The following is a 23,627-nucleotide window of genomic DNA, read 5'->3' as shown; positions in this document are numbered from 1 at the left end:
GAATAATATTATGTATATCACTTAAGTGTATCATCATCAAGTACAACATAAACAACTGCACATTTAAAACTACCCGATCAACACAATTATATATGATGTTTTTCATAACAAAATCGAAAAATATATGACCTAACTAATAATTCACAAATATATGACCCCGTCGGCCTTTGGAAGGCCAAAGAACACCTTTTCGGGAGGTGTCGGGGGTCGGGGTGTCGTGTCGGTGTCGGGGTGCCGTGTCGGGGTCGGGGTCGGGGTCTTGGGGTCGAGGTGTCGGGTCCGGGTGCCGGGTCGGGGTCGGGGTGCCGTGTCGGTGTCGGGGTCGGGGTGTCGGGTCAGGCTCGGGGTCGGGGTGTCGGGTCAGGCTCGGGGTCGGGGTGTCGGTGTGCCGGGGTGTCGTGTCGGTGTCGGGGTGCCGTGTCGGTGTCGGGGTCGGGGTCTCGGGGTCAGGGTGTCGGGTTGGGGTGCCAGGTCGGGGTCGGGGTGTCGTGTCGGTGTCGGGGTCGGGGTGTCGGTGTCGGGGTCGGGGTGCCGGGTCAGGGTCGGCGTGCCATGTCGGTGTTGGGGTCGGGGTGTCGGTTCAGGCTCGGGGTCGGGGTGTCGGGTCAGGCTCGGGGTCGGGGTGTCGGTGTCGGTGTCGGGGTCGGGGTCGGGGTCTCGGGGTCGGGGTGTCGGGTCGGGGTGCCGGGTCGGGGTCGGGGTGTCATGTCGGTGTCGGGGTCGGGGTGTCGGTATCGGAGTCGGGGTGCCGGGTCGGGGTCGGGGTGCCATGTCGGTGTCGGGGTCGGGGTGTCGGGTCAGGCTCGGGGTCGGGGTGTCGGTGTCGGGGTCGGGGTCGGGGTGTCGGGGTCGGGGTCGGGGTCTCGGGGTCGGGGTGTCGGGTCGGGGTGCCGGGTCGGGGTCGGGGTGCCGTGTCGGTGTCAGGGTCGGGGTGTTGGGTCAGGCTCGGGGTCGGGGTGTCGGTGTCGGGGTCGGGGTCGGGGTGTCGGGGTCGGGGTCTCGGGGTCGGGGTGTCGTGTCGGGGTGCCGGGTCGGGGTCGGGGTGCCGTGTCGGGTCGGGTTTTTTTCCTCTTTTTTCATTTTCTTCTTCTTCCTCTTCTTCCTTTTCTTCCTTTTTTTCCTTCTTCTTCTTCTTCTTCTTCTTCGTCTTCTTCTTCTTCCTCCTCCTTTCCTTTTTCCTCTTATTCTTCTCCTCCTCTCCTCTTTTTTCTTCTTCTTCTTCTTCCTCTTCTTCTTTTTTCTTCTCCTCCTCCTCTTCTTCTTCTTCCTTTCCTTTTTCCTCTTCTTCTTCTCCTCCTCTCCTCTTTTTTCTTCTTTTTCTTCCTCTTCTTCTTTTTTCTTCTCCTCCTCCTCTTCTTCTTCTTCCTTTCCTTTTTCCTCTTCTTCTTCTCCTCCTCTCCTGTTTTTTTCTTCTTCTTCTTTTTCTTTCCTAAAACTGAACTAAACCTAAAACTAAACCTAAATCTAAACCTAAATCTAAAACTAAAACTAAAACTAAAACTAAATCTAAACTAAACATAAACCTAAAATTAAAAAAAAAGAAAAAAAGGAAAAAACTAAATCTAAACCTAAAACTAAACCTAAACCTAAAACTAAACCTAAAACTTAAACTAAAACTAAATCTACACTAAACATAAAACATAAAACTAAAAAAACAGAAAAAAAGGAAAAACAGAGGAGGTAGAGCTCACCTGGGCTGGTGGAGGAGGTGGCCGGTGGAGGAGGGGGGCGGGGCGGCCTGGGGCGGCGGCGCCGGCCCCGGGGCGGTGGGGCGCGGGGGGGGGGCGTCGGGGGGCCGGGGCGCGGCGGCGCCGAGACGGCAGGGCGGCGGGGGCGACGGCACCGGGCGGCAGTGGCGACGAGGCGGGGGCCGGTGGAGGAGGGGGGCGGGGCGGCGGCACCGGGCCCGGGGCGGTGGGGCGCGGGGGGGCTGGGGCGCCGGGGGGCCGGGGCGCGGCGGCGCCGAGACGGCAGGGCGGAGGGGGCGACGAGGCGGAGGCCGGTGGGGCAACCGGGCGGCGGCGAGTGCTGGGGGCGGCGGCGCGCATGTGGGAGCAGGAGAGAAACAGAGAGAGAGGGCGGGATGGGGCGCGCCGTTAGATATGTTGAATGTTTGCCGTCCGCCCTCTTTGCCGTCCGCTTTTTTGCTCTTTGCCGTCTGCTAGCAGACGGCAAAGAGGGGGGACGTTAAGTATTTTTTAAACAGCTCCTCAGTGGGCCCCCCTCCCTCTTTGCCGTCTGCTAGCGGACGGCAAAGATTCTTTGCCATCAGCTAGCGGACGGCAAAGAACAGGCTGATGGCAAAGGCTTTCTTTGCTATCAGTCAGTTCTTTGCCGTCTGCTTTCGGGTAGCTGATGGCAAAGAGCTTCTTTGCCGTCTGCTAGCTGACGGCAAAGAGCTGGCAGATGGCAAAGTAGCTGATTCCAGTAGTGTATATCTTTTGAGCTTGATAGTTTTTGCTCTAGTGCTTCACTTATATGTTTTAGAGCACGGTGGTGTCTTAATTTTGAAGAAATTGCTAGTCTCTCATGCTTCACTTATATTATTTTGAGAGTCTTTTAGAACAGCATAGTATTTGCTATTGTCATAAAGTTGGTCCTAGAATGATGAGCATCCAAGTTGGGTATAAAAAAACTATCATAGGAAGTGAATTTGATTCTATGATCAACTTGATACTTGATAATTGTTTTGAGATATGGAGGTAGTAATATTAGAGTCATACTAGTTAGGGTGATTATGAAAAATACTTGTGTTAAGGGTTGCAACGGGGCGGGGGGCAATAATATGTGTGCCAAATACTTCTTCAAATAAAAAAAGGAGATTAACTTTGCAAGTAAGCTGGACTAATAAATATATCAACCAACATTCATCCCATGAGGCCTTTCCTTTGTGCATCACGAGCCAAGTATTGCTACAGTACCCTCAAACAGTCAATTTGATATCCCAAAACACTAGGGAGCAAATAGGGATTTTAAGAACAAACATCCTATCATTTTTGGCAAACTATGTTAACTTTTACTCCTTCACCTTGTTACTGAAAGCATAGGCTATGCTCCTCACAGAAAAGGACTATGAGACAGAACTGTCCTTCATTAAGCTTACTTGCTAGTTATTTTTTGGAAGAACCAAATAGTCTTTTTCCTCCAAACAATGCAAGATTTGAAAGCCATACATTAATTGCTGAATCAAAATGAACAACTAGCTTGCAATCATTCGCAATTTAGAATGCCAAGACATGCCACATCACAATAACATGACAAGTAGTAAAATAGTTGCATGACAATCTCTAAAGCATTACACATAAGTCACAAAGTACCATGTTCCAGTTTTGCAGTGACGAGACATTGCCACAAAACCTGACGGGGCACAACAATCTAGTCAACCTTGTCCACAATGTCCACAAGGCCACTGGAGGGATCCGTCAAGAACAGAATATGGTCAAAAGGTTGCCAACATCAGCAGCTGTAAATTCAAGTTGAGCATTTGGAGAAGGCCTGCTATCAACATGTAGCTGGCTGTGTTGATCAGCTACCCATTCCTCAGTATATTGGTCCTTGACACCAAACCTCATTAACTCGAGCACTTTACCATTCAGAAGAAAGAACTTGGCAAAGTTGACATCCGTTCTGCTGCCAATATAAAACTTCAACTCTACTTCTCTGAGATGATCGAGGCGTTCAATAGGATCTTGTGGTTGAAGATGATGCACTTTCTCCATATCATTTCCAGGACATGACTGAAACAAATTAATAAAGACAATTACACAATAGAAAAACTGACCCCCACCTGACAATTAAAACAAGGATTTACTCACTGGAAAAATGTATGAAATGGACGTGAAGCTATTTTTAACACCAAAAACTATCGAAGAAAGAAGAGAGTCACCGTGATGTAGAGCTTCTCCAAGCAAGGAATTTTTTTGAGGAAGACTATAGCGGCATCAAGATTAGGGCCACTAGACGTGAGATGCAAAACCTTGACGCTGCGCATCAGAGCTTTCAAGTTGCCAGCAACCAATCCCTAATAACAGAGAAGGCATAAACATACAACAGGATCAGAAAGAAGCCTACTAATATGACGCGTAATACTGAATCTTAGATTAGATGGCCACCGCTACCTCAGAAATTGCAGACCCAAGCTTGAGTTTAGTAAAGTCGTCTCGTCTGTCATGAAGCCAAAGATCTCAAGTTTCGGTGCCTTGATTAGGCAGATGGTTGACTCTGGATGAAGATCAGTTCTGATCAATTTTTTCTAGTCTGGGGGCATTTTCTATGACTAGTTGACAGTCATGCAGACCGTCCTTTGTGCCGATTCTCTTAAGAGTTGGTGAATTGATGACCAGGTAGTAGAAGCCGTAGCACCTGTCCAGCAGCAAGCTCTCGAGGACAGGGCAGCCATCGAGCAAGCCATGGAGGGTGTCTTCCAGTACGAAGATAAATCTCATGGTAAGCTTCTCAAGGCAAGGGAAGTTAAACGACGGTGGGGCGTCCTACTCAAAGAACCTGCAGTTGCCGAAGCTAGCCACGCGCAGGGTCGTCGCGAAGCGGAGAACGGACAGAGGCATCGGAATTTCGTATCGAGGGAGCCAGAGGTCGATCTCCTGGAGATCTCAGAGAGCGGGGGAGCCGAGCCAGCCGTCGGGGTCGGTGATCTGGAGGCAGGCGGTCAGGAAGCGGCGCGCGGGGCCAGGGTGGTCGTAGAGGATCTTGGACACGGCGGCGGCGCGGGCGCGGCCGGCCCCGTCGATGTGGGAAATGTCGAGGTTGAGCGGGGAGAAGCGCCATAGGGGGCGCCAGCGGAGGGAGAGGGATGTGGTGCACACGGCGGAGTCAATGGGGAGGAGGGATATGATTATGCTGAGGATCTCACCGGGGAGAGAGCTAATCAGATCGACTTCCGGCAGATCCGGCGCCCTCTTGGCTACAGGAAGCGTGACCGCCGCCGCCGCCGCCATGGTCTAGGGTAGTCCTGGCCATCTCAGGGCCGGCCTTGTCGGCCCACCCAGACCCGGCCCTAAAATCCAGAGCCTAGGCCTGATGGGCTTGCCCATGGGCTGGGCTTGGGCTTGAGTTTTGAGCCCACCAGTAGGGCCTGGACGGGTTTGGGCTTGTCATATTGGCATTTTAAGGAAGAGGCCCGACCCACGGCCCTAAGCCCTAAGGGCGTTTTAGGGCTTTTTACCAGATGTGTCGGGCTTGGGCTTGAAAAGTAGGCCCAGTGATAGGGTCTGGGAGGGCCTGGGCCTCATTTTTCTGTCCTAGGCTTTTTTAGGTCCGACCCAAGCCCGACCCGGCTCGGCCCATGGCCAGATATAGTCTAGGGCACACAACAGATGTCCCGAGGAGTGACACTGAGCAGACTTCACGCAATTCTGGCTTCTCTCCAGCGCCTGTTCGTCGCCCCTTTGGGTTGGCTAGAGGCAGCCCACTTCGGCTCCTGGCTCTAAAGATGTCGAAATGGAGCACAATAATGGGCTGGGCTGCAGGAAGTGGTGTTAGTTTGGGTTCAAAGCATGCACAATTTCTTTCTTTCCATCGCAGCGATTTTTACTGTACGGAGAGCTTTCCTATGGTACATGGATCGCGAAATATGCAGCATTTGTTTTAGAAAAAGATCACAAATTCTCTTAGTTAACACAAGTTATAAATTAGAAGAAAAACTAGTTTTTTCATGTGTCATACAACAAAAGCTTCATTTGCATATAAGTTTGCAAATCAAAATGATCAAACATCTAACACCAACTAAGGGCAATGGCGGTAGCTAGTTCATGCCTAAACAAATCCATGTAGGGGCACTTTCCGCCGGTTTTGAAGCATCCGATGCATTGGGGGGGGGGGATAATGTACTTCATGCATCTATCTGGAATAGTTGGAACATAATTCGGATTCCTCTCACACCGAAGAAAGTGAATATCCTCCCTCACATTGAGGCGGACGTAGTTGAGTAGTGTCATATTACTCGTAATAATCATCTTTTGTGTTTTTAGTTTGGCATCTTGAGCAAGATTTGCCACTTCATCTTCCAGACACCAAAAGGTCTCTTTATGGTATTTGCGCTTGGAGAAGTGGATCCAGTTGTACTTCTATATAGGAGTATCTAGGGCACATCTCTTTAGAAGTCAAACTTTCTAGAGTGACAATTGTGATATATTGTCAAAAGCTAAGAATAGCAAAAGTGAAATGAAGCACTATTGCTTTTGCCAGGGACACCACAGGAATCAGGAACTTTGCCGTCTGCCATGGCTGACGGCAAAGGCACGCCTGGCGGACGGCAAAGGCCTTTACCGTCAGCCAGCAGACGACAACACATCCAGTTGAATGGATTACGACAAAGGCCTCTTTGCCGTCTGCTGGCGGACAGCAAAGATGCAAAGGCCTTTGCCGTCTGCCAGCGGACGACAAAGGACCTGGATGGCACACGTGCCAGCTTAGGTCCGTTAAGGGGTTAACGGTGTGTTTTGCCGTCCTCTGGCAGACGGCAAATACCTTTGCATCTTTGCCATCTGCCAGCAGACGACAAAGTGCCCAAATAGGCCAGCCCCCAAGTGCCCCAAGTAGCTGACACGTGTCCTACTATGTCGTCTGCCAGCAGACGGCAAAGATGCAAAGGTCTTTGTCGTCTGCCAGCAGACGACAAAGCAACCATATAGGCCAGCCCATCGCCCACAGGTTGTACAGGTAGCTGACACGTGGCATATTTGTCGTCTGCTGGCTGATGGCAAAGCTCTTTCCCGTCTGCCAACAGATGGCAAAGTGCCTGTGTAACCCCTGTTTTTTCTTAAATTCAATCAATTTCACAGAATTTTCACACACACACACACACACACACACATGAAAATACTTTCAACAAGCATACCAACACATATACATACCAAATCATATCCCTGCCATATGGATATGAACATCCAACACATATACATAGCAAATCAAAATTCCATATGCAACATATATATAGCTAGCCAACATATCCAACAACAAGCATACAATGGTTTCATCCATAGATACATATATAGGTAGCAAGTTTCACATTGCTCGTCCTACAAAATCAAAATAAAAAAGGAAGCATAAAGAGAAGAGTAGACTCCATCAATGCAAGCTTCCTCATCTAAAGCAAACCTGCAAATTGGGAAAGAAGAAAGTTAGAAGAAGAAGAAGAAGAAGAAGAAGAAGAAGAAGAAGAAGAAGAAGAAGAAGAAGAAGAAGAAGAAGACTAGCTAGAAGAAGAAGAAGAAGAAGATTTTTTTCTTCTCTTTCTTTTTCTCCTCTCCTCTTCTTTGTCTTCTTCTTCTTCTAACTAAGGTAGGTAAAAATGCCATTTTATTGCTAAGCTAGGTAAAAAATGCTAAGTGTAGGTCATTTTAGAGCTAAGCTAGGTAAATAGGTCATTTTGGAGCTTAGTAAGGTTATTGTGTCAATTTCGAGGAAAATAAGCTAAGTCTATGTCATTTTGGAGGTAACAAAGATTATCATGCCATTTTTTACCTAAGTATGCTAAGCATGTTATAAAGGAACTGAAGAAGCTAAGTATAGCTCATTTTTTGTCTAACTTAGGTAATTATGCCATTTAGAAGGAAAGTAAGCTAAGTATGCATTTGTTAAGCAAAACACTAGAGGAAACTTACCCTCATCACAACAAATACGATGAAGATCGCAACTAAGGTAACAATTGATCCAACGACATAATGATACCAAACCTCATTATCAATGGCATATTTTTTAATCTTCTTAATCTTCAAGCGCATTGCATCCATCTTCAAGCGTATTGCATTCATCTTCATCTTGTGATTATTGACGACATCGGCAATATACAACTCCAATTTTATCTTCTCTTCTTCAATTATTTTAATTTTTCTTTCAAATACTTATTTTATTTTTCAACTAAATTTAACTTCTCGACAAGAGGGTCGGTTGCAAATTCCGGTTCACATACCTCCTAGATTAAAATATCTCTATGTGAACTTGATGGCCATAATTGTCATAAATGTGAAATGCAATAAATAGTTATAAAAGAGAATTTACCACATCCGAATCATAAACGGGGCGAGGGCCGACGGAGACAGATATCAAGACCATGGCACTATGTATAACAAACAATCATACAAAGTAAGAAAATTATACAAGTAACATTATAAATCATACAATCATACAAGTAACTATATAAATCAAGTACAACATAAAAAAGTGAATACCTAATAATAATTTGGATTGTCGGGTTCAATAAATGCTTTGGGACCAATAAATGCATCATCATCATCACTATCAGTAAGACGTGCTCATCATCATCATTAATAAATGCATCATCATGTGGAAGGCCACCTTTGCGTAATCGGTCAAGCATTGACAGGTCATCCGCAGCAATAACCTCTTCTAGTTCAGGCTCTTCTTGTTTCGGCTGAAGGGTGAAGTCAGGTTCACTGTCGCTATCTACTTCAATGTTCTGGGGTGAAGTAGAGCGTTTCTTGAAATGTTTTCTGGAAAGACGTCTTTCTTGGAAGAATTCTCCTTCATATGTGTCTGGATTAATGTGAGGTTCATAATCCTCTTCATTGGGGGGAGGTGGTCTAACACGTGGCTGCACTTAATAAACGACATCCCAACCATTGAGATTTGGATCACTTTGAGAGGCCCATGGTAGATAGAAAACTTGGGTTGCCTGTTGAGCCATAATATAGATACTGGGAACATCCAAATGGGTGCTTTGTTTGATTTCCACTAGCTCTGTATGTTCATGAGTCCTTCTAGTCTCCTTCGGCTGGAACCAATAACATTTGAAGACTATGACGTTTGGTGGGTTTGCACCATAGAATTGAATTTCATAAATTGCTTCAACTCTTCCATAATACCCGATATCTCCTTCGCCGATAGCAGAGACACAACAATTTGAAGACTTTCGATCGGCCATAGATAGCTCTTTGCCATAGGTATGAAAGTGATACCCGTTGATGTCGTATTTGTCAAATGAGCGGACCTTAAAGTCAAAACCATTAGTGACTTGTCTCAGTTTGGTGTCCATAAACTCTGAATTAGCCTACAAGTTTAATACGAAAGGGATTGTTGCATTAGCCACAAATTAGACGAAGAAATTAAATAGTCTAATGGAAATTACCATTTGTTTGAACCAAGAGATGAAACCGGGATAGCCGCCTCCATGCTTTGCCAGAAGCTCATACTCTTCGACGGAATCCTTTTGGATCGCCACTCCATACGAGAATTTGATGACGTATCGACTGTATCAAATTTATCCGGGAATAATAGCAGTTGAAAGGAATTAGAAGTTGCGAAACAATGTACCGAGAACTTACTAGGTGTACGGCCACACTTCTGTTATGTTGTTGAAGATATACAATGATATGGTCCACCATTCTTCGACATCCAACGTTAAGGAATTAGAAGCACCGGCTTGTGCGAGATCCCCTTTGAATAGGCTGAGGATGGATCCGCCCTTTTTAGGGTCGCCAGCATTGTACCGAGGCTTCTGATTATGCAAATGACGATTTTTGACTTAGTAGTGTGCTGTCACGAAGTTTGTCGCCTCCTCAGTAATGAATGCCTCAACCATCGATGCTTCAATTCTACATTAATTTTTACACTTTACTCGAAGCGTCTTCTGCATCTCTTAGTTGCGTAGCACCAACGATTTTGCATGGGGCCCCCAATCTTGTAGATGCAAAATCAAGTGTCGCATTGGGTTAAAGAAGCCCGGCGGAAATATCTTCTCTAACTTGCAGATCAACTCCGACGCCAACTCTTCCATTTCTTCTACCAGGTCAGGCGATAGTTCTTTCACACAAAGAACACAGAAGAAATAGCTTAACTCTGCCAGTACTAGCCATTCATCCTCAGGGATGAAGCCACGCAACATAATCGGCACTACCCGCTCAATCCATATGTGTCAATCATGACTCTTGAGACCAAATATCTTCAATTTTTCAAGACTCGCTCCCCTCTTTAGATTCGCTGCATACCCATCGGGGAACATCAACTGCATTTTCACCCACAAGATAATTTCCCTCATAGCTGGCCTTCCAAGATTGAACCATGCCTTCGGCTTTGTCCAGTTCTTCTTTCCTTTAGGTGGTTGCATGTTTTGTAACGGTCTATGCTTAGCACCTCATGATCGACTCTTGCCTTAGGATTATCCTTTGACTTCCCATCTATGCCGAACAATATACCAAAAAGTACCTCGGTGATATTCTTCTCAGTGTGCATAATGTCGATGTTGTGTGCGCAAAGGAGGTCTTTAAAGCAGACCCCACAAGCATGTCTTGTGAGTCCAGGCATGTTGCGAATTATACCCCTTGAAATACCCTGGACGCTTTGGATCTGGCTCGAGAGCATTTAACTGATCCAGGATCTCTTGGCCTATCAACGGAGGTGGTGAAGAGTTTTTGACAACTCTACTTTTGATGAAGTTCTACTTATCTTTCCTGAACTTATGGCGAGGATGTAGGAACGGTCTCTGCAAGTCGAAGCAAGAAAACTTGCGACCGGCCTAAAGCCAATGAAACGGAAGAGCTCCCTTGCATGTGGGGCATGGGAACCTTCCATGCACACACCATCCAATGAATAGCGCATACGTCGGCAAGTCATGCATCGAGTACATGTACCAAACACGCATTATGAAGTTCTTTTTGCTAAAGACGTCATATGTCTTAAACCCATTATCCCAGACTTCTTGCAATTTGTCCTTCAGCGGTTGCATGTACACATTCATATTCTTCTCCGGATAGTTGGGCCCGGGAATTATCAATGTCATGAAAATGTTCTTTCTTTGCATAATCTGTCAGGGGGGGGGGGGGGTTGAGTGGAATGACAAATAGGGGCCAACAACTATATTGGGTTGCCGTCAGACAAAACACACTGAAACCATCCGTGCTGATGCCGACTCGAGGATGCCTCGGATCTGCCTCTTTGTTGTCATGTAATGCATTAAAGCGCTTCCATGCTTCACCGTCCTATGTGTGCACCATCATCAGCTTCCCATCTGCATCTAGTTGGGTTCTTTTGCCCTTTTGTGCCATGTCATCTGTCTGGTCGTCTCTTCGACTATGAAAAGATGTTGAAGTCTTGGTACGATTGGCATATACTGAAGAACTTAACGGGGATTTTGGTTTGCGTCTTCTCACCTATACCGATGTCTACAACAACATACCTGGATGACTTGCAAGTGGGACAATAGTTCAAGTCCGCATACTGAAGCCTAAATAAGGCACATCCTTTCTCACAGGCATGTATCTTCTCATAGGGCATCTTAAGAGCACGGAGTATTTTGTGTGACTAGTACAAGTTTATAGGTAGTACATGGCCTTTTGGTAGAAAACGTCCAAATACTGTCATCATCGCGTCGTAGCATTCTCTGCCCAAGTTGAATTGAGCCTTCAGAGCCATTATTTATGAGATGACATCCAACTGACAAAGCTCAGTGTGCTCGTGGAGAGGATGTTTTGAAGACTCCAATATTTCATTGAAGCCCTTTGCAGATTCCTCTATCTCATCGTCCGAGTCCCGAGCATCATCAAAGTCTTGCACCATGTCTTTCATCCCGGTACCATGCTCGTCGGTGCGACGACAAAGCACCTCAGCTCTGGCACATTGGGCAGACTAGCCATGAAATGTCCACACTGTATAATCTAGCGTAAAACCCCTCTTCTATAGGTGTTTGCCCATTTCATCATCTGTCCTCTTGTGCAAATTGTTGCACCCAGCACAGGGGCGCCAGGTTGTCCTCCGGCCATTTGCAAATGCGGCTCTCAAAAACCCCTTCGTTTTTGTTAACCATTCAATTGTCATGTCTTTCTGACTAGTGTGACCGGTATATATCAGCATGTATATATTCATTAGTTAATGGAGTTTGTCACTTTTATTACGTCCATGCAACCTAGACGCTAATAGGTAAAGATATGTCCTAATCCCACCCGAGTATGTGTAGCTTGGGTTCGTTTTCCCATGCTCTGCTCTGGATACGACGCAAAATTTCGGCAGCACCTGCCCGCTGTTCTCCTGATACACGTCTCGACAATAAGCAGAGAGGATCTGTATACCCAAAGAACAACAGGAGGCACTGACGAAATTCTGCATCAGATCCAAAGCAGAGCATATGAGGAAACGAACCTAATCTACACATACTCGGGTTGTCCATGGATAACGTTGAACAATTCGAAAGAATCAGGTTATGAATATGCAAATGCATGCATATTTATAGATGTAACCCTTTCAGGCGGGAGAAGCATAGTTGTCACGCATACTGATGATAGAAGACACCGATAACTAGCAAGTTTCATCGACGCGAAGGCCGGAACATAGCAAATGAAGGGGGGGAGGAGATGTCGTTTGTGCTCACCCACGAACGCAGGGGCGGAACTCGTCGAACACTAGACCCTCACAGCGACGAAAAAACTGCACATTTAAATCAAAAGATGAGTAACATAGCAATATTGTTTTTTTCCGTCAACCTAACTAAATATTTACAATAGGACGAGCGGGTTAGGGGGTTCCTCGGCTTCGATGGAACCCTAAATAGCAAGTATCATCAGTGCAAGATACATGTGGCGGTCGGCGTTGAACACTAGATCCACGTCCCACAAGTGACGCCGGCGCCCGGCGTCCCGCAACAATAGTTTCGGGACCAATGACGGTCGAACACCTTGACGAATTTGTCTGGCAGCCACTGCGGTGAGGATTAAAGCCAAGTTTTGAAACTTCAAACAACAAAACCGACTTGAGTCAGTTTGGGTGTTTCAGCTTTCAACACTTGACTTTTAATTGTCATCGCAGAGGCTGCAAGACAAATTTGCATAGGTGTTCGACCGCCATCGACCTTGAGAATTGTTGTTGCGGGATGCCGGACGCCGACGTCACTTGTGGGACATGGATGTAGTGTTTGACACCGACGGCCACATGTATCTCGCATCGACGATACTTGCTATTTAGGGTTCCATCGACGTCGAGGAACCCCCTAATCCGCTCGTCCCCGGGCGCCCTCTGGTATGGGCGACGACGTCGGGACCGGCGGGACCCACTGGCTCCACCATATATCCCCTCGGTGACCGGCGATCCACGACCGGCGACCCTCGACCCCTCGGCGACCCTCGACCATCGGCGACCCTCTTTTTCTACTTTTCATACTTCTTTTTTCATCTTCTACTTCTACTTATTTTTTTCATCATCATCATCTTCTTCTTCTACTACTTATTGTTCTTTTTTTATCTTCTTCCTCTTCTTCTTCTTCTTCTTCTTCTTCTTCTTCTTCTTCTTCTTCTTCTTCTTCTTCTTCTTCTTCTTCTTCTTCCTCTTCTTCTTTTACTTCTTTTTATTCATCTTTCTTGTTTAAAAAATAGAAGAAAAAAACCCTAAACTAAACTATAAACTAAACGTAACCCAAAATAAACTAAATTAACCTAAACTAGCCTAACCTAACCTAAACTAAACTAACGTAAACTAAACAAACATAAACTAAATCTAAAAAAACATAAAAAAAACAAAAGAACTCATCACGACGAGGGGCGGGGCGGCCGGCGACAGGGGTGGCGCGGGGCGGCGGCGGCTCGGGCACGGGGGCGGGGCGGTGCGGCCGGGCGGTGCGGCCGGCGACAGGGGTGGCGTGGGGCGGCGGCAGCTCGAGCACGGGGAGGAGAGAGAGAGGGCACATAGAGAGGGGTGGGCCCCGGGCGCTGGCCGCTTTTTAGTTAGGGCACAGCTCTTTGCCGTTTGCTAGCAGACGACAAAGAGCCTAGCTAACGGACGTTAGTTTGGCCACTTTCTTTGCCGCTTGCTAGCAAAAAAAGTGGTCGTTAGGTGGTTCTCACTAGTGGGCCACCCTCCCTCTTTGCCGTCTGCTAGCAGACGGCAAAGCTTATATGTCGTTCGCTAGCAGACGGCAAAGAGCTGGCTGACGGCAAACATGATCTTTGCCGTCAGTTTTCTGTATGCTGATGACAAAGAATTTCTTTGCCATCAACTAGCAGACGGCAAAGAGCTGGCTGACGGCAAAGATCCTAATTCCAGCAGTGGGAATGATATTTGTGATATATTATCAAAAGGTAAGAGAGGCAAAAGTGAGATGTCAAATTCTACAATGGCATAAGCAAAGTGGGCAAAAGTTAAAGCCGCAAAAATAAAGTTTTCCTGTATAGTTGTGAATGATATCATACAAACTAGCAAGTAGAGAATCTTCATCTTCCTCAAAAAACATTGAGAATCACCACCACCGTTAAAAATCATATTCTAAACAATGCTTTTGAAAAAAGAAAAAGGAAAACGAGCTTTTGTATCACATTCTTATCAAGCGTTATCTCGTTCTCATTCAGATGTGTAGAAAATCCAACAAAACACATTACATGTGTGAAATTTTTGCATGTTACATCTATAATATATAATAAAAATCATCGAAAAGACTTGAATTCCCTTGAGAGAAAACGATAAAAAACTTATGGATGGGAGGTGGCGGCCATTCATCATCCTAGTCCTCTTCTCACCTCACCGCTGGACCTGTAGACATTGTTGGTACTCTGCCCAAATATTCCATCTCAAATGCAGAGCTGCTTTGACTCACATCAGTCGACATGCCAGTGTCGTATCCACTGTAGCCATCCGCGTTACCACCACTACCAGCTGTGTAGAACCCTGCATTCATGTGGTTATGCGCAGCCTCAAGCTCAAGGCACTCATGCAACAACGCCACCACCTCGGTCATTGAGGGTCGCTGCTCCGCCGCCTGGGCAGTGCACTTGAGTGCAGTGTCAGCGACTTTCCATACGCCGTTGACATCATGGTCGTCGTGCATGCGTGTGTCCACTACATCCTCAATATTGCCACGGGCAAGGCGCTGACGTGTCCAGTGGATGATGCTCATTGACTCTGGATTGTTCAGGAGGGGTGGTTTCCCCGTGACTATCTCAAGTAGCACTACACCGAAGCTGAACACGTCACTCTTGTTGGTCAACTGAAACGTAGCGTTGTACCTGATAAGTATGAAATTCATTAGTGGGTCCAATTTCAAGAACAACCATGCAACATGGGTTTGGTTGAGACATCTTAATTAGATTCAAGTGAATTCACGGGAAAAAAATTCTGATTCTCGCATAAATCAAATGTTTTTTCTTAGGCTTCAATCATTCATTTGTAGGTTAGTTGTCAAACTTAAGGGACCATGTTATGAATTTGATCACCCCAGGAGGAATAGCCTAGCACACTTCTGAGCATATAGGTGAGTCATCTACTTTTGAGACAACCAAAGCATGCATATTACTTCAGATATTAATAACATGCAAGATTATTTTGAGAGCATTATCAACAACAATTTAGAACGATTCACTTACTCAGGATCAAGGTAACCGGGTGTCCCAATCACCCTAGCCGTGGACACGTGGGTATCACAGTCGTTATTGAAAGCCTTGAGCAGGCCAAAATCAGCGATTTTGGCCTCCAACTTTGCATTCAGCAGAATGTTGGATGTCTTCACGTCCCTGTGAATGAGGGGCGGATTGCACCCCTTGTGCAAATACTCAAGCCCTGCACATCCACATCACGTGCTCTCAACCCCACCACATTTGAAATGTGTACTTCTATACATATACTTAATAAGTTCACTACATGTAGAAAAACTCAATTTAAACCTTGCCTTGTGCTGATTCCATGGCGATAAGAAGTCTTTGTCTCCAGGTTAAAGTTCTTCTGCTGTTTTCTCTCCCTGTGATGCAAGAATTGTGGGGTGAATCACATGTACTAGAATTTTGCTACATGTTCTCACTTTGACAACTCACATTTATGTTGCCGAAGGCTAAGTATGAATTATTTGAGTGATTTGCATACCTCTAAGATGTTCGTCTAGGGCTCCTTCAGACATGTACTCATATACAAGAGCCATGTACTCCCTCTCCTTGCAGTACCCAAACAGGGACACAAGATTCTTGTGATGAATCTTAGCCAAGGTCTGAGCCTGAACCCCAAAAAATATATGCATTACAAAACTGAATCTAGCGGTATTAGTTACACTTACTTTGCTAGATCTCTTAGTTCTCACCTCTGCCAAAAATTCTTGTACACCTTGGTTGGATGATTCTGACCGCAATTTGACAGCCACTTGGGTGCCATCCTCCAAGAAACCATCATAGACTTTCCCAAACCCTCCTCGGCCGACCACTCGCTGGAAGCCGTTCGTGATGGCCTCCAATTCATTGTACGTGAATCTGCGATTCTCGAGTCGCAGTGAGGTGTGTCCATTGTTGTTAATTGCCTCGTTTTGCGGCCTTACACTATTGGTTGTTGTTCCTTCATCAAAGTTAAAAGACCGAACAAACAAATGGTGTTAATTAACCCCTAAACTTGCATTCATGTGTCCAAAGTTATGTGTTTTGGAGTGACCTCTCACCTTGCTTTCTCCTTCGCATGCAAAGGAGTAGTACGGCGAGAAGCACAACCATAAGTACCAGAAATATAGGAATTGCAACATAGACAGCAACCATAGAGCTGCTCGTCTTTTTGGGAGGCTGACAGGAGTTTCCGTTACTGCAGAGATTTGTATTATTACCATATCTGGCAATAGGAGAGAAGATGAGTAAATGGTAGTGTGAATCAAATAATATATATGGTGCTGTTTGAAGAAAAAGATGACATGCGATCTGAGGAACCTCATTGGAAAATTCTTCTACTAGAATGTACCAGGTACCAACCTAAGTGTTAAGGACTCATCTTGGGTTCTTCTAAGAAGTCCAGAAGGAATTGATCCACTGAGCTGATTACCTGTCAAATCTCTGAAAGAAGACAATAGTTTTGAATATCAAATTAAGTAATGTGTGTATTGGATGAATTTGAAAAGCATTTTGATCTACATCCCAAATTACTTACAGAAGTTTGAGTGAGGACAATTGGGAAAGAGCGTCTGGAATGGAGCCCGTCAGATTGTTGCCTGACAAATCTCTGTCAAATAGCAAGGTCACGGACAAATAACTCACTACTTTACTCTTACTCCTAAAAAAATAGGATACAGTGTGAAATATTTGGTTAACAATATCCTACTTACAAGTATTGTAAACCTTTTAGACTAGCAAATGAAGATGAGATGTTGCCACTCAGACCACTCGAAGATAAATTCCTGCATCGTGTTTAATATATCATACATTAGTGGCTCAGATAATTCCAACACTGGCTTGCTGGTACTAACAAATAATAATACTCCCTTTGAAAGGGACAATTAATATGAATCGGAAGGAGTACACAGTTTCAACCGAGAAAAAAAATATCACAGGAAAATAACTCACAGGCCTATGATGATTGGTGGGCTAGAAACAGCATAGCTACAGCGCAATCCTTTCCAAGCGAAATTATTGGGCATGCATGGATCACCCATCCAGTTCTTCTTCACTTGGTACTTGTCTCTGATCGTCGATATGGCAGGAACTGTGTCATTCATCATTAGTAAGACATCAGACTCAAATACCTACATGCATAAATCGGCTGAACAGTCGAAATGCATCTAAACATAACTGCTTACTTTCCTGAGCCCTCGTGGCTATGCGGGTTGTGGAGATGACAGAGTAGATTTCGGCCGCATTGATGATCGGTGGAAGAGTCGAATTATCGGTGGCGTCTAGTGAGATGTTGTATTGGTGGGAGGCATAGTCAGGTTTGGGGTTGTAGATGGCGTTGGTGTAGAGGTACTGCGGCGTGTAGGCACCGTGCGTTTCCGCGTACCAGAGCTTGCCGTTGAGAGTGACGTAGAACTGGCGGGTGACGTTGTTGGGAAGGTGCTGTAGCTCTGCAATGTAGAGAATGCAGACGTACCTACATCGCCGGGTTTAAAAGAAATCAAAGTCATATTAGTGAGTTTTATTTCTAACTCTTTGGGTACCATCTAGCTATCTTCATCTCTAAGTCACAACCCTGTGTATAAACTATAAAATAAAATTCCACAAACATTTCGTAACGTAGCAAACCCTGCTAATTTTTTTAAATAATACATTTTTTAATTAATTTTCAAAAATAATACACCGTTTTGATATTTTTCACAAATAATACGGCATCATCTTCCTGGAGGACGACTGGACCTAATCGTCTTCCTGGAGGACGATTAGTGGCAGTTTGAAGGTGGGCCTCCAATCGTCCTCCTGGAAGATGATTAGTTCCAGTCGTCCACCAGGAAGATAATTAGTTCCAATCGTCCACCAGGAAGATTATTACTTCCAGTCGTCCACCAGGAAGATGATTAGTTCCTGGCCTGGACTTTGGTCTATCTCGAAATTGTTGGCTAACATCAGAAGACATTGCGACATACTTGGATGGAAACTACGATCGAAAGGATAATGAGGATGAGACATCTTACCAACCCTTTCCGTATGGGAGGGGGGTTTTATAAGTCGAGAAGAGAAATATGGTGGGAACAGAAGGGGTGGTGGGAAAGAAGTTGGCGGGAACATAATGGTTGGCGGGAAAGACGATGGCGGGAACAACAGGGGTTCGCGGGAAAGAAGATGGCAGAAAAGGCAGGTTGGGCGGGAAAGGCAAGTTTGGCGGGAGAGAAGATGACGGCAAAGGGTTCCCGGGAACACGGTTATGAAAAAGTCCAGGCCAGGAACTAATCATCTACATGGAGGATGACTAGAACTAATCATCTTCCTGGTGGACGACTGAAACTAATCATCTTCCTGGTGGTGGAGCTAATCGTCTTCCTGGAGGATGACTGGAGGGCAGTCGGCCAGCTATGAGCCGACAGGACATTAATCGTCCTCCAGAAAGACGATTAGGTCCAGTCGTCCTCCAGGAAGATGGTGCTATATTATTTGTAAAAAATATCAAAATGGTGTATTATTTTTGAAAATTAATAAAAAAATATATTATTTTAAAAAATTAGCGCAAACCCTCAGAGGACGTAATTTAGAGTTATTAGTGTTCAATTTTATGTCCTCAGAAGTAAAACGTGACTCTGATTTTCAATTAATTCAGGCAGTTAACCAATGAATTGCAAAAGTGCTACAATTATGGGCATGGATTATTCACCCATTGCTCGCCCATATGCTTTAGGCTGGTCGTAGTGGTAGTATCATAGCTAGTATCATGCATACCAACTAGATAATTTTGATGAGACGTCACATAATTAAATGAAGAAAGAGAGCGTTGAGTAACATGTCATGATACCGTATCATAATAAATGCTATGTTAATATGTGTCATGCATGGCAATAAGTAAAGTACTACGTGATACTAATATACGATATTATGCATTAAGGATGTATGATACTAGTATATGATACTCCCCATTACAACCAACCTTATATTCGAGGTTGTGTGCTCCCTTAATTGCACATAGCTATTTGGCGGCAATCCTCTAAGGAACAGTGGTGCGGTCCAAATCCAAAAATACATATCCAAATTGACTAAGTATCGAAAGTCTCGTCAATATAAATCCAATTGATGAAAACATATTGTAAATCAGATAGGCAGTATAAGCTACAAAATATATTTTTCGTCTAAAATTGGCTTTCAGTGCGCTAATGTTATCTTTGTTTCTTCATGTTTATATTTTGCAATAAACTTCTATTTTGATAATCAAGAGCATTTAGATTCCATCTGTGAGGTTCAGGTAAGATAATATATATGCGTGGGGAAGGCGACTGGGTGTCCAATGAGCAACTAGGTAGCTACATGCTCCGTTTCAAATTAATTAAAGTTATAATATTGTCCTAAGTTAAACATTTGTGCTAAGTTTGAGTGAGTGTATACAAAATCCGCTAATTTTATAAAGGATCTAACGAATTTCATTTGATGTTTGTAAATATTAATATATATATAATATGACATTAAGTATATAATAGAAACTCATTTAGTAAATAATGTAATAATTTTATTTGATGTTTGTAAATACCAATGTATAATATGACATTAAGTATATAATATGAAACTAATTTCATAAAGAATGTAATAATTTAATTTGATGTTTGTAAATATTGATATATTTTTCAATAGACTGGGTGAAACTCAAAGAAGTTTGACTAATGACATGAGTATCTAGTAACTTGAATTGATTCGGAACAAGTACTACATACCCAGGCACTGGATCGTTGGTGGTGGATTGGGCATCCCATGTGAAGTCGATGGGGCTAGAGGAGTTGATGGGCGTGATGGCAGTCTGCATCAGGGCGGACGGCGCCTCGAACAAGTCCTTGTCGACGTTCTGCACATTTCTGGTCGTTGAGATCACCGACCACTTGGGCTTGTTGTACGGCATCCATATACGGTCGTGCGGATCATCAGGGTACCTAGATCAATCGGCACATTAATAATGGCTCTAGCTCAATTATCGATGAATTCTTTGCCTGAATGCATGGTTACCTGACGAGTGTAGTATCGCCTGCGCCAAAGTTGGCCCTGGCGACAAGAACCAGTCCCTGTGACCCGTCTGCTTGCGGGTACAGCTTGTTCTTGAGCGGCCTCAGATCCAGGCTGGATATAAAGGGCGTCCCTGCGCCGGTGTTCACCAGGCACACCTGCACATAGTCGTCGGGGACAACGGTGATAATCTCGTAGATCTCTGGCGTGTCGGCGTCCGATATGTTGACGGTCTGCCAATAGTTGATGCCGACGTGGAGGTCGAAGATAGGCGGCCTGTTGAGCCCGTCATAGTTTCCGTACTTGAACTTGGCGCGGATGAGGTACTTGAGCCCTACTACGAGGGAGCCAAGCGTGTAGCAGTTGCGCTCGCCGGCGGCAGAGGTGAAGCTCCGCACTGTGTACCAGCTCTTGCCCATGGGTGCCGACATGTACTCGGCCGACAGGTTGTGGTTAGTGCCGGCGTCGGTGAAGACAGCGTCCGATGCGTACGAGATCTTGGTGGCGTTGTCGATGTAGCCGGCGGCACTCTCCGGCAGGCCGCAGTCGATGCTTATGAAACCTGTATGTACACGCAGGCAATTAATGCAGTTGCAGAGACTGCCGGATTTTATGAAGCAATTTCGATGCACATAATGCCATGCAATGCAAAGCATATGTACTACTACGATTGTATGGGACTCACCTAAGTTATCGACTTGGCCATGGACATTAAAAACACTTCCGCCACCGACGAGGCCAAGAAGAAGCAACAACAGCCACCGGGCCGCCATTTCTCTTGCTCTCGCAGGTGCCAGCACCTACACACTAGAACACAATATTTGTATGTACTACGTCTAAGAGAAGATTTTGCCATATATGCACACTTAAGTAGTACTGTATGTGTAGTACAGCACGCCTACCCAGTTGGGGAAGAACACATGGGGACGCGGTGGGTTGACCTGCATGCGATGCGAGTCAGTCAACCACCTTGCTGGGTACAAGGTGCGCTCATGGCCAGGTGTGCCCAGATCGAGCTTAACTGAAATTCGTGGACTTTTGACTGTTTCCTGCCCGATTCTCGGGCAGACAGCTTGTTTAACCTCTATGATTACTGATTTGATCGGCGAATTGCTGCGGCCGAGCACGTTAGTCTCAGCGTGAGAGAAAAGATAATGATTTCTCCGTCCTCCTCGATCGTGCCCATGCACGTTAGTCTCACTGTTTTAGAGCAAGTCGCGTCAACTGGCTTTGATCATCATATAATGCTCGAGGAAACTACTGCTCTGGAAATGCATGCGGTGACTGGACAAGATCATCGCCAACTAGTTGAAGATCACACGAAGAGTCTACTGGGTACGTAACATGCGTGCATGTGATCCCCGGTGGCAGTGTACGTAGAATGTTCCTGTTGGGCTTTTGGGGGCGCTGCCAATAATGCTAAACATACATAGGTTTACATACTTTTACACGCTAAGTAGGATCTTTTCAAACTAACTAACCTCCTCCCCCTCCCCCCGATTTTCATGGGGGTGGGCCCCTCCCCCCCCCCCCCGGATTTTCATGGGGGTGGGCCCCTCCCTAATCTCCAATCCAAACCCACCTTTACGTAAAAACTTGTATTCTTTTGTACGTGTACCATTATGCGCGGCGCAGCAAGAAAGTGGCAATTGTACTTCTATTTCCATATGGAACGATCCCTGGATCCCCAACATAGCCACTCTGAAACCGATCAATAGACAAGGGGTTGCGCCCCTAGGGACTGTATCGGAGTTGATTGATGAATATACGGGGAATTGGAAGGTTGATCTTGTCCACCAAAATTTTCTTCATCTTGATGTTGAAGCAATTCTGAATATACCCTTAAGAGCATGGTTAATAGTATAGCCAGCTGCTTGCTATATGATCTTGCCATGTCATTTATAGACACGTGCTGCGGCCAAGCACGTTAGTCTATTGTGAGAGAGAAGAGAATGATTTCTGCGTCCTCCTCGATCGTGCCCATGCACGTTAGACTCAGTGTTTTAGAGCAAGTCGCGTCAACTAGCTTGGAGCATATAATGCTCGAGGAAACTACTGCTTTGGACATGCGGTGACATTGCACCGTTTCCTGTGCCACGACTAGACAGGATCATCGCCCACTAGTTGAAGATCACACGAAGAGTCTACTGGGTACGTAACATGCGTGCGTGTGATCCTTGGTGGCAGTGTACATACTAGAATGTTCCCGTTGGTCCTGGGAGCGCAGCACGAAGGTGGCAACTAGCAAGCAAACAGTCTCTTGGGATCACCGTGGAAGCGTTCTCTGAACGCTACTTGGGGCTGCCGATAGCCATTGCAAGGATTACCAGCGGGACATTTGATCATATTGTTGGTCGGTGTCTGAGTAAAATGCAAGGCTGGTTTGAACGGAACATGGCTTGTGCTGTAAGGGAAGTCCTCCTCAAAACAATGATCCAAGCCATCCCAACTTTGAGTATGAGTTGTTTTCTTCTCACAAAAAAGGTGTGCACGACTGTCACGTCCTATATGGCAAAATATTGGTGGGGGAGCTCAATTGACAAACGAACACTACATTGGCTTTCTTGGGACAAGCTTGCGGCACCAAAGGTGGGGGGGGGGGGGGGGGCATGGGTTTCTGAGATATGAATCTCTTCAATCTTGCGATGCTCGGGAAACATGGCTGGCGCCTTCTTACAAAACCGGATTTGTTGTGCGTGAGTGTGTTGAAGGACAGATACTATCCCAACTCTGACTTCCTCAGTGCAACAGCCCCGGCTCGTTCATCAGCGACTTGGAAGGCTATCATTGTAGGGCGGGAGGCCCTTGATGTTGGACTCGTACGCTGGGTGGGTGATGGCACCAGTATAGAGACATGGACTGGTCAGTGGATTCCAAACACGCCAACTCTGAAATCAATGGGGCAACTCGGCTCTATCCCACTCCCTAGAGTTTTAGACCTTAGATGATTATACTGGTAATTGGAACGCCGATATTATCAAGGCGAATTTCTTGCAACAGGATGTGGAGGCTATCTTAAATATTCCATTAAATCCAGCCGGTGGTGAAGATTCTTTGGCTTGGGCATTGGAGAAATTGGACGTCTACTCTGTCAAATAGCGTATCAGTCTCTAGTGGCTCGCAACGAGTGTATCTCCTTAGAGGAAGGGACGATTACAGAAGCTTCATCGGCAAATAAACAGTTCTGGACTGCCTTGTGGAGACTTAATTAATGTTATTCCTAAGGTTCGAGCGATTTGGAGGAGGGTTCTCCGTGGAATCCTTCCGGACTCGGTTAACTTGTGGTATCGTCATATCAAGACACTT

The 23,627-nt window shown here is 45.7% G+C and overlaps 1 protein-coding gene and 1 long non-coding RNA gene across 2 annotated transcripts; both read right to left on the bottom strand.

Moving 5' to 3' along the window:
- Window positions 1-2,796: 2,796 nt before the first annotated feature.
- Window positions 2,797-4,947, bottom strand: LOC123096530 (uncharacterized). Its single transcript, XR_006446651.1, has 3 exons — window positions 4,119-4,947; window positions 3,887-4,021; window positions 2,797-3,737 (listed from the first exon to the last, which is right to left on the bottom strand). It is a non-coding gene; the product is annotated as an uncharacterized lncRNA (long non-coding RNA).
- Window positions 4,948-14,278: 9,331 nt separating this feature from the next.
- LOC123096526 (putative leucine-rich repeat receptor-like protein kinase At2g19210) lies at window positions 14,279-21,146 on the bottom strand. The gene is made up of 14 exons (XM_044518275.1): window positions 21,007-21,146; window positions 20,325-20,883; window positions 20,039-20,251; window positions 17,492-17,781; window positions 17,259-17,397; window positions 17,021-17,092; window positions 16,846-16,917; window positions 16,671-16,751; window positions 16,370-16,533; window positions 16,022-16,269; window positions 15,811-15,937; window positions 15,620-15,688; window positions 15,318-15,510; window positions 14,279-14,960 (listed from the first exon to the last, which is right to left on the bottom strand). Exons 1-14 carry the CDS (start codon window positions 21,092-21,094, stop codon window positions 14,471-14,473), a joined length of 2,805 nt encoding a protein of 934 aa, XP_044374210.1. The 5' UTR covers window positions 21,095-21,146; the 3' UTR covers window positions 14,279-14,470.
- Window positions 21,147-23,627: the final 2,481 nt, after the last annotated feature.

This window comes from Triticum aestivum, chromosome 1B (genome assembly GCF_018294505.1).
Source record: "Triticum aestivum cultivar Chinese Spring chromosome 1B, IWGSC CS RefSeq v2.1, whole genome shotgun sequence".
Classification (NCBI taxonomy): domain Eukaryota; kingdom Viridiplantae; phylum Streptophyta; class Magnoliopsida; order Poales; family Poaceae; genus Triticum; species Triticum aestivum.
Note: the sequence above shows the minus strand (reverse complement) of the source record. Positions and strands in the feature narration are given on the sequence as shown.

Coding starts and splice junctions, on each gene's coding strand:
- LOC123096526 (XM_044518275.1), bottom strand. CDS start 21,094: ATGGCGGCCCGGTGGCTGTTGTTGCTTCTTCTTGGCCTCGTCGGTGGC. Junction 20,252..20,324: donor GGCGATACTACACTCGTCAG/GTAACCATGCAT, acceptor CGATTGATCTAG/GTACCCTGATGATCCGCACG. Junction 17,782..20,038: donor ACCAACGATCCAGTGCCTGG/GTATGTAGTACT, acceptor CCGGCGATGTAG/GTACGTCTGCATTCTCTACA.